Source organism: Globicephala melas, chromosome 3, assembly GCF_963455315.2.
Source record: "Globicephala melas chromosome 3, mGloMel1.2, whole genome shotgun sequence".
NCBI lineage: Eukaryota > Metazoa > Chordata > Mammalia > Artiodactyla > Delphinidae > Globicephala > Globicephala melas.
The window spans coordinates 127,415,781-127,433,292 of NC_083316.1; the positions used below are offsets into that span (position 1 = coordinate 127,415,781).

Consider the following 17,512-nt stretch of genomic DNA (forward strand, 5'->3'; position numbering starts at 1 on the left):
CAAACCCGTGTGTAATCTCAATGATTTGGAACAGGCCTGTGTTTGTAATTTATTAAGTGGAACCCTAATTTATTGTATTATGTCTTTTTTTTTTTTAAGGGTTTTTGCAGCTTTGGAGCTTTTTTTTTTTTAAATTATTTATTTATTTTGGTTGCCCTGGGTCTTAGTTGCGGCAGGCAGGCTCCTTAGTTGCAGCTTGAGGGCTCCTTAGTTGTGGCTCGTGGGTTTCTTTGTTGTGGGTGGCCGGCTCCTTAGTTGTAGCATGCAGCCTCCTTAGTTGTGGTATGTGAACTCTTAGTTGTGGCATGCATGTGGGATCTAGTTCCCTGACTAGGGATCGAACCCGGGCCCCCTGCATTGGGAGCGTGGAGTCTTAACCACTGCACCACCAGGGAAGTCCCTATTGTGTCTTGTTTAGAGAACTATTTTATAAACATATTGGAGACCTTCATTCGGTAGTATAAGAAAGGGCAGTTTGATGAGCAGGAATTTGGCAATTGGTAGTCTAGCATCATCTGAAGGATAGGGTCACACTGCTTGGGGGAACACCAACTTTTTTTGTATCTGAAAAGAGGGTTTCTGTGTGGTGAGGAGGGATGGTTTCTTAGACCTCTCTCTGGCCTGGATGAGATTTTCCTCAAGACTGTCTACCTTCTTTTCCTCCAATTTGGTATGTCAAAAGCAACTTTTGATTTGTTTCCCTGGTATTCAACGAATGGCAAGGGAGTGCTTTCATGGAGGACACAAGCATGCTGTTATTGGAATGGAAAGCCCCATCATAAAGTAAAATAACTTCACGGTCTTATTTACCCACTTCAGTCTTTTGTGGCTTTGATTGTCATTAGTCAGCCTTCCTGAATCTGATCTGATGGAGAGCCAACCCTGGGATACCATAAATTCACGACTGTGATGCCTCCCATGGTGGTGTATTGGAGAGAGTCATCCAGCAGATGACACCAAGACTGCCTATAATCCCATTTTCTGCCTCTTAATAGACTCTATGGCATGTGTGAGGGCTCTCTCCCTGGCTTCCTCTCGGTCTGCAGTTTACCAAGGCTTTGGGAGTGTCAAGATATGTCTAAATGGATGGCCCTTAATAGACTTTTTCTTGGACTTCCTAAATCCCAGAGTGTAAATGGCCTAGCATTAGCTGTGTAGACAGACTGAACGTGTAATGGAAAAAGCAACAACAAACAAGGATCTCATCCACAATATTAACCAACCTCACGCAATATTCAGTAATAAACCTAATGAGAAATGTGTGATTTGTGTGTGTGTGTGTATATATATATATATATATATATTTATATATATACACACACACATACACACACAACGAAATGCTTCTAAAGCTTTACTGAAAGGCATAAAGGAATACCTATATAAATGGAGAGACATACCACATTTATATAATATTGTTAAGATGTCAGTTCTCTACAAGTGAATCTATAAATTCAATGCAACCTCAATCAAAATCTGAGGCAATTTTTATAGGCATCAACAAGCTGATTCTACAGTTTGTATGGAAGAGAAAATGGACTGGAAATGACAAGAAAACCTTATTAAAGAAGAAAAACAGAGGACTTTCTCTACCAGATATAGAAATACAGTGTTAAACCATAGTAATTAAAATAGAGTGGAAACAGATAATAGAGCAATGGACAATAAACTGAGACTAGAAAAAGATATATGTATGTGTGTGTGTGTGTGTGTGTGTGTGTGTGTGTGTGTGTATATATATATTTAGTTTCTGAGAAAGGTAGCATTTCTGATCAGTGGAGAAATAATGCCTACTTAAGAATAATGCTGGAAAATTACTATTTAATCAGAGAAAAATAGAGTTAAACCATCACCAAATACTTTACAGCAAACTAAACTCCAAATGGATTATGGAGGTATATGTAAAAGAAGAAACTTATATTATTCAAAATGCCCATTATGCAAAAAAAGAAAGAAAAAAAGCAAAGATACTCAAATCCACTAGGAATCTGGAGTGAAAATTAAAAATGACAGTGAAGTACCATTTAAAAAATCCCATTTGGTAAAATTTAAAAGCTTGATAATATCTTGAGTTGGCAAGGATAAAAACACTGTTGTGGGAACAATTATTGAAGCTTCTTTGGGAGCAAGTTGGGCAATAATATTTGCCAAAATAGTGCAGGTCCTTTGATAAAGTAATTCCACTTCTGTAATATATCCTAAGGAAGCATGCAAAGAGTCATGTGCAAGACTATTCATTGTGGCCCTTGTTTGTAATAGTGAAAGCTGCATGAACCTACAGGCCCATCTGGAGACAAGTGGTTAAATACCATGAAGTGATGTTATGTCCAGAGCGTGGAATTTTACAGGCGGGCCGTAAACCTGGAAATACTGATTAAAATCATTTTGTCACATACTGAATGTAATAATAATAAACCACTGTTATGTTTCCAAATTTGAGGGTGTGTAGAACGTTAAGAATGAGGTAGACCTGTATGTAGTGATGTGGAAAGATTCCAAGACACGGTGAAGTGAAAAAAAGCAAATTGTATTGCACAATCCTATTTAGACAAAGATGTGTAATAACGAAGGGATGTATTGACACATTCAAGGAAAGAAGACCAGTAAGACATACACTAAAGTGTTTTCTGCAGTGGTTAACTCAGATGGGACGGGGGAGAGTGCAAAGCAGGGGCATTCCTGTTTCTCTCTCTCTTCTCTTTTTTACTGGATTTACTACAAAACTTGTTTTCATCTGTTGCTCATATACTTTAAAAAAATGTTCCAGAGTTTTGCTGTCCATAAGCATAGTGTCAGTCAACACTGACTTGTTACCTAAACTGAAATGTCTTTTTTTTTTTTTTTTTTTTGGCTGCACCTAGTTCCCTGACCAGGGATCGAACCCATGCCCTCGGCAGTGGAAGCTCAGATTCTTAACCACTGGATTGCCAGGGAAGTCCCTAAACTGAAATGTCTTTGAGGTAGTGTGTGTAGAAATGATTTTAGGGTTCTGAGGAGGTCCCCAGAGCTACCTTGCGGGGGCCGATTGAGGAAAAGGCCAAGGCATTGAGATTTCTGGCTTCTGTTCCACTTCCTCCAGAACAGCCCATTTTCAAAAATCAGTGTGTTAAAGTGCTGCATAAGATTCACCTTAAAAATGGACTGTGGGGCTTCCCTGGTGGCGCAGTGGTTGAGAGTCTGCCTGCCGATGCAGGGGACGTGGGTTCGTGCCCCGGTCCGGGAAGATTCCACATGCCGCGGAGCGGCTGGGCCCGTGAGCCATGGCCGCTGAGCCTGTGCGTCCGGAGCCTGTGCTCCGCAACGGGAGAGGCCACAGCGGTGAGAGAGAGACCCACGTACCGCAAAAAAAAAAAAAAAAAAAAGGACTGTGGTGGTGGGCTGCTGTTAAAAACAATGCTTTGAAGCCCACTAACCCAGAGTAAGGATGAGCATGGCCCTGGTGCGCTCTGCTCTAAGCACTCCTGAGGGTCTGGGTTCATTGCTTGGCCTTTCAGCTCAAGGTGGAAATTGACATGCTGGCTGTACTCGGAGAGCACCCTAGATGGGAAAGGGACTGAGAACTGGGAAGAATGGCCAAGGGAGCCAGGCATGGCCAGGGAGCGAGAGGACTGACCTCAGTTATTGGAAGGGCTGTCAGGTGCAGAGATTGGTTCTCTGTGGCCCCAGGATCAGAATGAAAGCCATGAGCAAATGGAGATGTCAGAGGTGTCCCAAGATGAAGTGGGCTGCCTGGCGGGGTGCAGGGGTTCCCATCACTGGAGGTATGCAAGCAGAAACTACAACATTTGTGGCAGAGGTTCTGACAAGAGATGGGGGTTCAAACTGGAGAACCTCCAATGTTAATTCTCTCTACAAATATTGATTGAGCTCCTATGGTCCAGGCAAAGTACTGGGCACTGGAAATACAGGGATGATTGAGAAAGACAGGGTCCCCACTCTCAATAAAAAAGCAAACAAAACAACAAACTAACAAGCAAACTTTTACTTTTTAGGTATTACTCTGAAGATAATAGAACATGATGCGACAGTGACCGGAAGGGGGGACATTTTTAGATAGGGAGTCAGGGAAGGACCTTCTGAAGAAATATCTGAGCTGAGACCTGAAGGATGAGAAGGAACCATTCATGCAAAGATTTTTCTGGGCAGAAGGAGCTGAGCGTAGTAAAAGGATTAAGCAGGTGTTGCAGGATTTGAAGCAGGGGAATGCTGTGATGTGATTTAGGGTTTAAAAGGCACTATGGGAAGTGGTAGAGAAGGGGAGGAAGGGAGGCGGGGAGGCCGGTTAGGAGGCTATTTCAGTCAAGCAGGATAGAGATGGTGCCAAGTTGAACCAGAGTTGACAGCAGTAGAGTTGGAAAGAAGTAGATGGATTTAAGTTTTATCTTCTATGATTCAAAAATCAATTCATTCAATCAACTGATTCCAATTCATTCAATCAGTTGATTCGATTTAGTCAATTGATCCCAGAAGTAGGCTGGCATTCAGAAGTGACTGCTTCCTAAACAACGTGTTAACTTTTATGGTTGGACATAGGGGGCATTTAACCTCCTCGCATGGTAGCTGTTTTTGTAGATCCTGGGGTCTCACTTGCAAATATCCACAGGGATGGACAGCCAACGGCTTCTCTCAATACCAGTTCTGATAGAATTGCACAGATCCTACTTGTTAGCCAAACCAGAGTGCAGGAGACCAGGATGAAGTCATGTCCTCCCACGACCCTGACATCCCCTTGGCTCTGCAGCCTCTCCTCTTGCCCCACACTCAGCAGGTGGCCTAGGCCAAGAGCAGGGCACCAGGATTCAGGCAGCCTGGGGATAATAACTGGTGATGGTGTTTATTGGCTGGAAAAGCTTGGGTGAATTAAGCCTCTCTGAGCTTCACTTTCCTCATCTGTAAAATGGGATTGTTGTGTTATATGAAATGATCCCCATGCTTTGCTAACCACGGATGCCTAGTTTTTAGAACAGTGCTCAGTAAATGACAAATGACGCCACCACCACCTCACCTTCTCTTTATAGCAGAGCTTTTTGAAAGAATTATCTTCCTACTGTCTTCACTTCCTTTTGTCTTGTGCTTTCGTCGTGCCCCTGAATCACATTCTCTAATTTCATACATGCTCCCCTCCCCCATCCTCCATTGCCAAACCCATTGGATGAGATTTTCTTTTCTTACTTGACTTGTCTCCTCTTTTACTGCTGTTGAACACACACCAGCTTTTAAAACCCCTCTCCTCTCTGGGTCATTCTACAACGCCATTCTCTCCTGGAAGGTTTTATTTTATTTATTTATTTATTTTAAACATCTCTATTGGAGTATAATTGCTTTACAATGGTGTGTTAGTTTCTGCTGTATAACAAAGTGAATCAGCTATACGTATACATATATCCCCATATCCCCTCCCTCTTGCGTCTCCCTCCCACCCTCCCTATCCCACCCCTCTAGGTGGTCACAAAGCACTGAGCTGATCTCCCTGTGCTATGCGGCTGCTTCCCACTAGCTATCTGTTTTACATTTGGTAGTGTATATATACTCTCTCACTTCATCCCAGCTTACCCTTCCCCCTCCCCGTGTCCTCAAGTCCATTCTCTACATCTGCGTCTTTATTCCTGTCCTGCTCCTAGGTTCTTCAGAACCATTTTTTTCCCTCTTTCTGACTTACTTATTCTCTGTGTTCCATGGCTTCCTGTGCATACCTCTGTAATCTCACTCATCATATTGCGGTATTCTCTTTGATTTCCTTGTCCACCTTCTCCAATAGACTCCTTGAAAGCAGAGACCTGCCTGGCTCCTGTTTACTTCTGGGGCCATGGGAGGATGTTACTCTTCTTCAGGTGGGGCCATGTGGCTTCCTTTGGGTAGTGAAATGTGAGCAGAAGTGCTATATGTCACTTCTGGGTGGAAAGCACTTACTTGCCGGTGTGCCACCCCTTAGTGCCTTCTTCCTCTCACAGCAAATGTGAAATCGCCTGTTGATGTGGAAATGCAAGGCCCAGCCACGACGTGGAGGACAGTAGTCCTGGAGCGTCCCCCAGATCTGTAGCAGACTTTAGGTGAGTGATACATCGGTCTTTGCTGCTCTAAGACACTGGGACTTCAGGGGTTGTTTGTTGCTGCAGGAAAGCCTAGCCTAATATGAGTAAAACGGATCTATATCCTTACAGCCTGTTCAGCACGTACAGTATAGGACCTTAAAAACGGAGGTGGAAACAATAAATGAATAAATAAGGAACAGAAGGAAAAAAACAACTAGAAAGACATTTCCTTAGGCTTATGTGTTGGAGTCCTTGGCTGACTGGTTCAATAGTTAATAATCCTTTACATTTCTGTAGCATTCATGAAGGGCTCTCATACCCACTTCTTGTGTATTCCTACACACCATTCTTAGAGCCAGGTGCCAAGGGGGAACTGAGTCTCAGTGGTATTAAACTGTGGCAGAGCTAGAGCTCAAACCTTGGTCTGTTGTTTCCTGGTTCAGGGCTCTGTCCATTGCCCCCCAATATTGACAAATAAGGCCAAACGTGTGGACGGTAGTTGCATAGGCCGTTGCCAATCGCCAGGGGTCCTGGCCACAGTGTGCCTGTCTCTGTGCCAGGCTAGCCCGGCCCTTGGCAAGAGAGGCTGGAGCACACGTCCTCATAATGGAAATGCTGAGATTCATGCCCAAAGGACGTCAAGACCCACACACACAGACACTCACACACACATGCACACACTCTGTCTCTCACATCTGCTGACATTTAGTTCCACATGAATTCCAGCTGTCTGCATGTCCCCACATGTGCACACTCACATGTACACCTGAACACATGTATCGACATATTCGTACACATAGACTGTTACACATTAAATATTCTTTCACTTGTTCACGTGTTCTTGTATTTACGCACATTCACATGCACATGCCTACAGACATATTGCTGGCTCAGGTGCTGCTACATACTTAAGTATGTGCTTCACAAATATCCTTACACAATTACCTATGTGAAAATAATACCCTTCATGCATTTTCACTCTTAAGCACTTTCACGTAGTCCTACATATATACGCAGATACATGCACATCCTCACTACACACATTCACATGTGCATTTATAACCACAGAAGTACACATACTTATGTTCATACCTGTACGTGGTCAGATACATCTCTCTCTGAGGTTACCTGTCTAAATCTGTTCAAACTAGTGTACACATATACACAGGCCAATGTGTACATTTGCACAAACACATGGTCCCACAATATACACATGCACACACATGCTCCATGACGTATAGATGCTGCAGAGCACACACTTAGGTGCACTCGTAAGCACACGTGTCAAGACAAGCTGGATGGTTCCCTCTAGGTCCTAGCTCCAGAGCTTTCTCTTGTAGAGTGCCGAAGTTGCTGCTCTAGGCCAGGACTCCCTTCCCTCTTCTCCCTCGTCCATTCCTGTCCCTGCTTCTACCTTCATCTCACTACATAGACTCAAAGAGAGTCGCTGGAAAGGTCAGATGAAGGCTAGCCAGACTCAGCCCTCCCCTCGTCAGGAACGGATAGAGACCCCTGTTGCTTTGCTGGCTGCCTTCTCTGCTCTCAGCTCTGGTGAATAAAGCCAGACTCTGAGAGGCAGACAGTCAGGCCTGGGGACTCCAGCTGTTTACAGAGTGGCTCTGCACTCCTGTTGCTCTTAGAGAACAGACACAGCCTGGAAAGTTTCTGACATTGGGACTATGTCCATATTACCGTGGACCCAGGGTGCACGACCAGCTCTTTGTGTGGCTGGTGAGGCAGAGCCCTGGGATGAAAGTCTGGGGACCTGGGCATGTCTGTTCAATGAAGTTCCCCTTTAGCTCTAACTTCTTTATGATGAAAAGAAACAAGCAAGGGCTGGGTAATCCCAAACATCCGGAAATTAAATGTTTATATTTGGCTCAGGAGAACGTGGGGTTTGGGGTGATATAGATCTGAATTCAATTCCCACTTCTGCTACTGATTAGCCGCATGTCCTTATGCAAATGACCTAACCTTTCTGAGCCTCAGTTTACTTATCTGTAAAATGGGGATAACATGTCCTGCCTCATGGGGGTTGTTGTGAGGTCTACATGAGATGAAACATGTGGAAGTGCTCTGCATACTGCCTGGCACACAGTAGCATTTAATGTGTGGTTGTTGCCCTTGTTACTATATTTTTTTGTTTTTGTTCTTGTTTTTGTTTTTCGGTACGCGGGCCTCTCACTGCTGTGGCCTCTCCCATTGCGGAGCACAGTCTCCGGACGTGCAGGCTCAGCAGCCATGGCTCACGGGCCCAGCCGCTCCGCGGCATGTGGGGTCTTCCTGGACCGGGGCATGAACCCGTGTCCCCTGCATCGGCAGGCGGACTCTCAACCACTGCGCCACCAGGGAAGCCCTGTCTAAACATTATTGATCTCCACTCCAGGGGGCCATCCCTCTGGGCTCCCCTTGTTGGTTATCTCCATTTTCATTACTTACTATTTTCTCCTGAGGCATGCTGAGCCTACCATGATTTGAGGTTGGATTTCCACATTTGATAACGCTTAGGTTGTTGCTTAAGTATGCTTTGTGGGCCTGGGGTCCCTCAGTTTCCCCCGTCTGTGCTCTTCAACGTTCTGGCAGTTACAAGGATTGGATCTTAATCCCTGCCCGGTCAATAACTAGTTCTGGGACGTGATGTCACCAAATCTCGGTTTCCTCTGCTGTAAATTGGGGAATAGTGTGTCTGCCATGTCTGCTTTGTAGAGTGGTCATTACAGTAAGTATTTGGTGAAGGAATCAAGTGAGAGAATGAGTGTGAAAATGTGTTGAAACTTACTAGTGGCATTTCATGATAATAACTGACATCACTGTGTGTGCACTGTGTGTCGGACCCTGCACTTAGCACTTCTGTGCCTTATCTCCTAATCCTCACAGCAGGCCACAAGGTGGCTGCTATTGGTCCCCTGCTCTGCAGATGAGGAGGCTAACTTAGGCTACCTTGTCCAAAGCCACAGAGCTGAGCCTCAGATTTTGTCTGGGCATGGAAGACTGTGTCCTTACTGCTGTACTGTCTCTGTAGAAAGCAGCACGCAGCAGGAATGAAGTCTGGAAAGGTAGACAAGAGATACCAGAGAAGGATAAGGCTCAGAGAAGTCTAGGAATTGCTCAGGATCACACAGCTAATCAGTGGTGGCTTTGGGGCTTCAGTGCCCAGAGCCTCCATCATCGCCACCATCATCATCATCATTGAAAACATTTAGAGCACTTAACAAAGCATTTACTGTGATAAACACTTCCCTGCACATAATTTCCATCCATAATAACTTGAGGAGGTAAAAAAAAAACAACAACTTGGTGAAGTAGTATGATGTTAATCACCCCTGGGGTTTTACATACAACGAAGCTGAGGCTTAAAGATACGAACCAAATCAGCTTCTTACATATAGTGAGTGAACCCAGGTCTACGTCACTTCAGAGTCTCGGCTTTTAACCACCACACAAAATAAGGGCAAACCACGACGCCTGTAGTAATCTGTAACAAGGAAATAGATCTCTGTGTGACAATTACAGGGAAACAGGTGGGGGTGGCCTTGGAGTGCAGATATGTACACCTGTCCTCAGATAACCAAGTTCTTAACATAAACGGGTGGCCCGTGACTTAGTTTGATGACTCTTTACCATTTCAGAAGAAGAGAGGAAGTGTCAACACTCACTGCACAGGGCCTATGAATAATGTAGATGTCAATGCACTTCTGATTTGGGAGGGAGAAGAAGAAAAGCAGAGAAGTTCACTAGAAGCTCTAATAAGATATCCATTGACAGAGTGGAAAGACTTGGCTTTCGAACCTGGAGGCCCAGTGAAAAGCAGCCATGCTGGTTCCTAGTCGACAGGTGGGACCATCTCCATATGGAGATAAAGGCCTATGAGTTTTAGGGAATTGATCGCTTTTCCTTTGGATGTGGGCAGGGTCTCTTGACCATATTAAGACAGACCTCTCTGCGGGAGCATAGATTTTGGACCATTTGGCCCATGACATACGGAGCTCAGTGATTTTTGCCAGTTTGGGACTAGAAGGTTAGATCTAATCTCCATAAATGTTTAGGACCAAATAATGGTTTGAATCAATAGACAGTATACCTGATTTGGCTTATTTGTTTTAGACAATGACTGAGACCTGTTATTAGATCACCGTGCCAGCTGCCGAGGTTACCACAGGAAATGAGACAAGATTCTGTCCCCCAGAGAACTGACATTATAGTGAGAGGAGGGACACACGAGCAGACTGTGAGAGTGTAGGTGCAGATGGTCAGTGCTGTTATGGGAATTGTAGCACGTGTCACAAGAATGGGTAGAAGGGACCCATCACAGGCTTAGGTCAAGCGCACACATGAGCTCACACACGTGTACACACGTGTTAGAGTGTGAAGCCTTCCTGTGGAGGTCATTCCTTTTTTTTTTTTTTTAAAGAATAGCTTTATTGCTTTGCCAGGCAAAGGGGGACACAGAGGGCTCCTGCCCTTGAAAACTATATGTCCCCTTGCAGAGGTCATTCTAAGCGGAGAGTTAAGGGGCCCTGGAGGCTGGCAGTGGAAAGGAGGCTGGAGCGGGTGCTCTGGGCAGAGGCCTCAGCAGCATCAAGAGAAGGCTGAAAAACAGAGGGCGAGCACGGCCCGTGTGGAGAATGCCGGACAATTCCATTTATCCAGAATGGGAAGCAAGAGGGAAGAGATGCAGCCGTGCAGAATCAGAGGGGCCTTCTAAGCTTAATGCTGACGGGGAGGGGGTTCCACAGGGAGGCGTTAATGCAGGGGACTGGCGTAGTTAGGTTTGTATCTTAGAAAGATCACGGTGTGAGGAAGAATGGATTGGAGGCGGGCAAGATGCAAGTCTTGGGACGCTTTGCAGTAATGTGGGCCAGGCACCATGGAAGCCTGAGCTGGACCAGGGTCAGGCGGACATAGGGGAATGGGTGGTTTAGAGGATTTCAAGGCAGGAACATCTACAGGCTTGGTGATCGACTGGCTGCTTCTGCCTCTGCTCATAAAGAGATGATTGAAACTGCCTTAATTATTTTCTCACAAGCTAGATTGCTCCCTTCAAAACAACTATAATTGATTTTTTGTTTTCAAGGATTGAGAAAAAAAAATTGAAAGTAGCATTACATTTAGTTATAATCACTAATGTAAGATTTACTCTTTGTAGAGATGAGAAAAACATAGAAATACTGAAGGATATGAAATCATGCATAAGTCTACGATCCAGGGATAATTGCTGTTAACATTTTGGTATTTTTCCTTCTAGTCTTTTTTTGTAGAATAACTGATTTACTTTAAACTTTTTACTATGGGAATTTAAAAATACATACAAAAGTAGAGAGAAGAATCAATATACCCATTTTAGCTTCTGTAACCAGTCTTCTGCTATTGCACAGTTGAATTTTAAACTTAAAAGCAGGTCTTTACATATGCTTTAATCTAAAACTTTCACCTGTTGATAGAATTTTGCTTTTGTAATCCTGAGTGTTTAGCATGTGCTAGCCCTGCTAGCTCTTTGGCCATTTTCAGATGTATGTCTTTACCCAAAACATTGACTAGGACAGTAAAAATGTCCAAATTCCATAGTATACCACTGAAGACGTGAAAAAACACCAGATTTTCCACCTCCTTGGGGAAGACCAGCGCAGAGGGTAGATATTTCAGGGAGAGAGATATCCCGAGCAGGAAATAGCAGCTTGTGTTTTGACTCACTCACCATAGTTGTCTCAGCAATGGAACCGAAGCTGTTGATGAAAATGTTGCAGCTCACGTTCACCGGGGGCCCTGCCAATCAAGAGAGATTCCTGCTTAGTTCCAAGGCCAAGAAGAAATCCCCAGGATAGGACCAGTTTGTGGGATTTTGACTTCAGGGATGGATCCCCCTTGGTGGAGGAGACCCTTGCTTGACCTGCACCCCACCCCTGAGCAGCGGGGACTCCCAGCCACATTGCTATGCCAGATTCCCTGGTCCCCAAGTGAGCACCAGGTATAGAACACCAGAGGCTGAGCCGGGATGTACTTTCATTAACAGGATAATTCATCATCCTGCCATATGGTTGAAATCCCTTCCCCAAACCCCATTGCCTGCCTTCTAATTTGCGGCTGCAAGGTTACAGCTACAACATTTGGAGGCCATCTTGGGAATCGCAAGGAACAGCAAGTTCTTTGCCTTGAACTTATGAACCAAGAATGATTGTCTGAAAGGGCACTGATGGGAATTACCAGCTGTGGTATCCAGAGGGAACCTCAAAGGAAGTCCATAAGTCTTTGTTAAATACTTTCCAGGCAAGCTTTTTGAATACTACTGCAAGGGCAGGAAGGAAGTGGAGGAATATGTGCTCTTTGGAATCTCATTGCTAGAGGGACCTCTGTCCAATTGAAGCCCAGTCTCTTCATTTTATACTATTAATTACAGCAGCTACCATTTACTGAGCAGGTTTTGCTGTTGTGCTGAGAGTATTACTAACATTATCTCATTCTATCCTCTCAACAACTCCATGAGAAGACATGGTTATTCCCTCCATTTTACAGATGAGGAAACAGAGGCACAGAGAGGTTATTTGCCCACGGCTACACAGCTAGTAAATGGTCAAGCTTGAGCTCAGATTGATCTAATTCCAAAGCTAGTGGTCTTAATGGCTATACTTTTTGAAAGAGGTTCAGAGAAAGGAAGGGGCATGCTCAAGGTCACAGAGTGGCAGAATCCAGGATTTTAAGCACTGGGCTTCCACATGTGCTGAGAAGAGGGCCGGCATAAAATAACCAGGGAGGGTTGTGAGAACGTTGGTAAGGGTCATAGAAGCAGTAGGAGTCCAGGTGTGAGAGAGGTTCTGAAGAGTGAGGCATTAGGGAAGACCTCATGAAGGTGATGACCTTGAGCTGACCTTGAGGGTGGGAGGACTTGGATAATAGGTCATAATCCTTCACTTGAAGATTGTGACATGCCATTTGTGAATTTTTTCAGGTCCACTTTCTTGTTGATCCCCATGAGGTCCTGAGGTTGGCAGGGCAAAGTTACTGTCCCAGCTTTGTAAGTGGAGCACAGAGAGTTTTAGTAACTCACCTGGGCTTATTTACCCAGCAAGTGGTGGAGCCAGGACTCAAACCCAAGTTTTCTGATACCCACTTCTCTCTGTCCCTCTTGAAAAAGTAGCCCAAGCATTTCACCCAAACTCAGCCAAGACTTCCTTCTTTTCGGAAATCCTGGTGTATAGGAAGGGACTCAATCCTGCTGTGAGAATCCAGGTTTTCCTTCCAAGGGATTGCCAGGATTCCTGGGTTTTAGACATAGCCCCAAGCTCTCCCTGGCTCTTTGCCCTGAGACACGCCCCTTCCCTTTTCTGGGTTGCAATTTCCCCATCAATTTGGTAGAGTAGATCTTGATCTGGGCAGTCATTCTCAGCTCCATGGGGTTGCAATTCCCTTATGGAAGCTACCCATTTGAATTATGATGTTACTGTATGGAATTTCAGGGCTGGAAGGTCTCTCTCTTTTTCTTTTTTTTTTTTTTTAAACATCTTTATTGGAGTATAATTGCTTTACAATGGTGTGTTAGTTTCTGCTTTATAACAAAGTGAATCAGTTATACATATATTCCCATATCTCTTCCCTCTTGCATCACCCTCCCTCCCACCCTCCCTATCCCACCCCTCTAGGTGGTCACTCGTTGCTTTGGAAGGTCTCTTAAAAGTCACTTAATCTATTGCTTCCGAAACTGAGGTGCAGACAGGATTGTCTGCCGTAGCATCATCTGGGAAACTTGTTAAACTACAGATTCCTGGGCCCAGCCCCAGACCCAGTGAACCCAAACCTGTGAGGATTAGCCCAGAGTTTATTTGTTTAACAAGTGACTTGGGTGATCCTCACGCAGAGCCAGGTTTAGGAACCGCTGCTACCCATGCAAGACTTAGCACTTGATCACCTCCAGCAGTGGGGAACTCATTTCGTCTCGAGCAGCCCTTTCCATAGTTGGATGGCTCTGCTTGCTAAAAACTTCGTCCTTATGCTGAGCGGGAATCTGCCTCCTTGGTCACTTTCACCCAAACAAAGGCCCACTAGGGTTTTCTTCCCCTCATTTAGACTCAGATCCAGGTTTTTCTTTTCATTTAGCTTCATACCATTAAGATGCCCCAAAAAGTTACTGCCTTTGCCTTGAAATGACGTGCACAGAGTTCCCACCCAGGCCCTGCAAGTGTCTGGTGCTGTGACTCCCATATAAATTAGATCCTGATTTATGTGTGCGAGAGGACGCCAGCCAAAAATGATCCCATGGGGAGCTGTGGTTCATTGAAATAAATCTGAACTTAAATTATCCTCAAGAAAATTACAATCTGGCTGCCTTTGGCAGCAGAATAATGTATATATTTCATTAAGTATTAAAGTTTAACTTTGCTTTTGTGTATATGTTTGCATTGGGCTGTGCCCCTGATCCTGGGAGCCATTGTGACATGCAAAGTCTTAGCGAAGATACAGAATACCGAAGCTGACGGGGCCTGGTCCTACTGGACCATTGTACAGATGCAGAGACAGAGGCCCAGATATGTCAAGTGATTTACTCTGGGTCACAGATATCAGGGAAGTAGTGGGAGGGTTAGAATCCAATTTTCGAGCTCTTTACTTCAGTATTACGAGTTGCATTGCCACTATGTTCTGCAGACGGAGGCTGCTCTCCCCGTCCCCCCTATCTTTTTTTTTTTTTTTTCAGGGTTGGATCTCATCTTTATTGAACATTTTGATATTTTGCTCATCGTGCCTTTTATGCATTAGCTTTGATTTTTCTTTTTTTTTTTTTTAACATCTTTATTGGAGTATAATTGCTTTACAATGGTGTGTTAGTTTCTGCTGTATAACAAAGTGAATCACTTATACGTACACATATATCCCCATATCCCCTCCTTCTATCTAGAGAGTCAGGAGCAGGCAATTTCCGGTGCTTGAAGGAACCTGCTGTGTGATTAATCACGCTATGGAGTTTTCAAAGCAGGCAGGCCTCTCTTCCTGTTGTGTCGGGGTCACGGGGCCTACTTGGCCTGGCCTTTTCAGGAGCTCTGTAGTTTGCGGGGGGCTTTTGGGAATCTCATGTGTGCCTGGGTGGAAGCATGAAAGAGGCCATGGGGCTCAGGGGCAGGGGTCCCCTGCAACCAGTGTCTCAGCCCTCACCACAGGGAGAGTAGAGAAAGCTTGCTCCCTACCTCCTGGGGTGAGGTTCCAAGAAGCTGCACTTGTTGCTCAAAGCCCACATCGTCGAGGGGATTGTAGGGGTTAGAGATAGTGCAGGGTTGCGAGAGGACTAAGGGATTATCTAGTCCTGTATATTTTGGGCCCAAGTGCTTGGAATAAGGTTTTCAAAGTGAGGAGGGGAAGGGCCCCGATTCAATGGTCTTATAGTCTGGGTGAAATTTTATTTCTTAAACATGTTCACTGCTAAGTAAGTAAGTAAATAAATAAACGAATCAGGAAATAAGCAAATAAATAAATCAGTAGTATTAGAGAATTGAGTCAGAGCAGCTAGCTGGGTTAAATTCCCTGGTCTTGGCAGTGTGACTTGGGAAAGTCACTTAACAGCTCTACTTAGCATATTTGTGGGGTCATTCGTTCATTCATTCATTCATGACAGACTTATTGAGGGCCTTCTTTGTGCCAAATACGGTGGTATGCACAAAGGATCACTAACACATGAGCCCTGGATGCACCCACGTTCAGCCAACCAGCAGCAGACCAAGGCACTTCTACTCAGGCTGGAATTCCAAGAGAGCCCACCAGGGGGCGCACTGGGATGGAATTCCTGAAAACTGCTACAGATGCAACCTGGTGGTCAGTTCTCTGGTGTGTTTGATTTGGCCAATGGTGTTTCAAAGATGTGATTTAGCTGCGAACTTAGAAGATTTCACATAAACCCCCCGACGTAAGTCTTATCTTGGAAGGTCCGCTGCCCAGGGCCTGCATTCCTACCTGGCAGCTCTGGGCAGGAGCTGAGAAGCGGCAGCCCTTAGAGGAGCCTGTGCTTTCTGGTTTTCTCTGCTTATCCCCAACCCACTTCAATCATGTACCATATCTGCGGGGCCCCTCTGGGTGTTGGGGGTGTTTGAGATTGTGACCCTGGTGAAGGGCTTGGGTGCTGACTTATCTGCCCTTGAGGGAAGAAAGTTTATGCTAACGATCCTGGAGGATAACGGCCTTAGGAACAAGGCACCTTGAGGTAAACAGGGGTGGGAGGTGGGCCCCCAAACAAACCTCACTGCATTTCCCAGACTGTTTTCTGTTTGCAGAGCGCTTTGAGAAGGGGACTTACAGGGTGGGGGACAGAGTGAGCAGATATTAGGAAGCTGTTACCAGCTGTCACATCCCTTGTTTGGTCTTGGACTTGAGCCAAAAGGAACAGTGAGGAAGGGCATCTGGAATCAAGAATTGATTAGGAGGTTGGCTGTGGGTCTTTGAAATAAGATTTTTGCAGGGGTGCTAGGAGGAAGGTCAGAGTCGCAGACTCCCAAGGAGGTCCTTAAGACTGTGCCTGCAGAAAACCTGCCCAGCAGTTAGAGATGGTTAGAGCCTCCTAAGGCATCAGTGGACAAAGGGAACTGGTCCGCTCTTGATGTAAGACATTAAGATCTCGTAGGATTGTGAGCTGAAAGAAACTTCCCAAATCGCTTCAGTTATGGTTTGTAAATTGGCTACCCCACAGGGCATATCTGGCTCCCAAACGTGTTTTGTTTGAATTTACATGTTTTAGGATTCAAGAAGTTTCACGTAAATCTTGATTTCTGGCTCTCGTTGGACTTTTGGATGGTCTGGCAACATGGGACCCACATTCCTGTAGGTTAACTACTCGCTGGGGCTAAGGAGGGGCCGCCCACTTTCGAGGGGACTGCTCCTCTATTTCTCCATAGTCTCTCCCTATCTCCTTATTAGGCATTTGAAATTGAAACTGTGATTGGGCAAGAGAGTTCCAAAATTATTTGTTAATCCAGGGGAAGCTTTCAGTGGATGGATGGTAGTTGGAAGCTTCTCATGTAAGACGAATAAAAGTGCAGCTGCTTGGGGGAGAAGCAAGGGTGGGCTTGCTCATCCCGTCCTCTGTTTCTCCCTTTTGGGACACAGGGTAAAAGCCTCAGAACTCCATGAAGCATAGTTTAAAAACCACAGAGACAGCCAACTCCATGCCTGCGGAGAGGAGACTGTGAGGCCCAGCAAAAGCAAGAGGCTTATCTAAGCTCAGAGAGTAATTTTGTGCCCGAAGCAAAACTTGAACCCATTTTTCCACATTCCACATTAATCTCTTGTCCATTATACCGGAGCTAGCAAGTAGGTTTAATTCACGTACTGACTCTGGTAACCAGAGATACTGTTGAGTTGGACTCTCCGAGCCTTTGTTTGGTCTTGGTGAATTGACGAACAGTATCTGCCTCGGGTAGAGGAAAGAGTCATGGAATTCATACCCTGTATATATCATCTGCATACAATTCCATGCGGCTCGCTGCCACAATCTAGGAAAGCAGACCCCT

The 17,512-nt window shown here is 45.1% G+C and overlaps 1 protein-coding gene across 1 annotated transcript in view; it reads right to left on the reverse strand.

Moving 5' to 3' along the window:
• Nucleotides 1-17,512, reverse strand: part of GLRA1 (glycine receptor alpha 1) — an 84,124-nt gene that overhangs the window by 31,509 nt on the left and 35,103 nt on the right. The window contains exon 3 of the mRNA XM_060295485.1: nt 11,728-11,795. Coding sequence (XP_060151468.1) covers nt 11,728-11,795 — 68 coding nt within the window. The remainder of the gene's footprint in view (nt 1-11,727; nt 11,796-17,512) is intronic.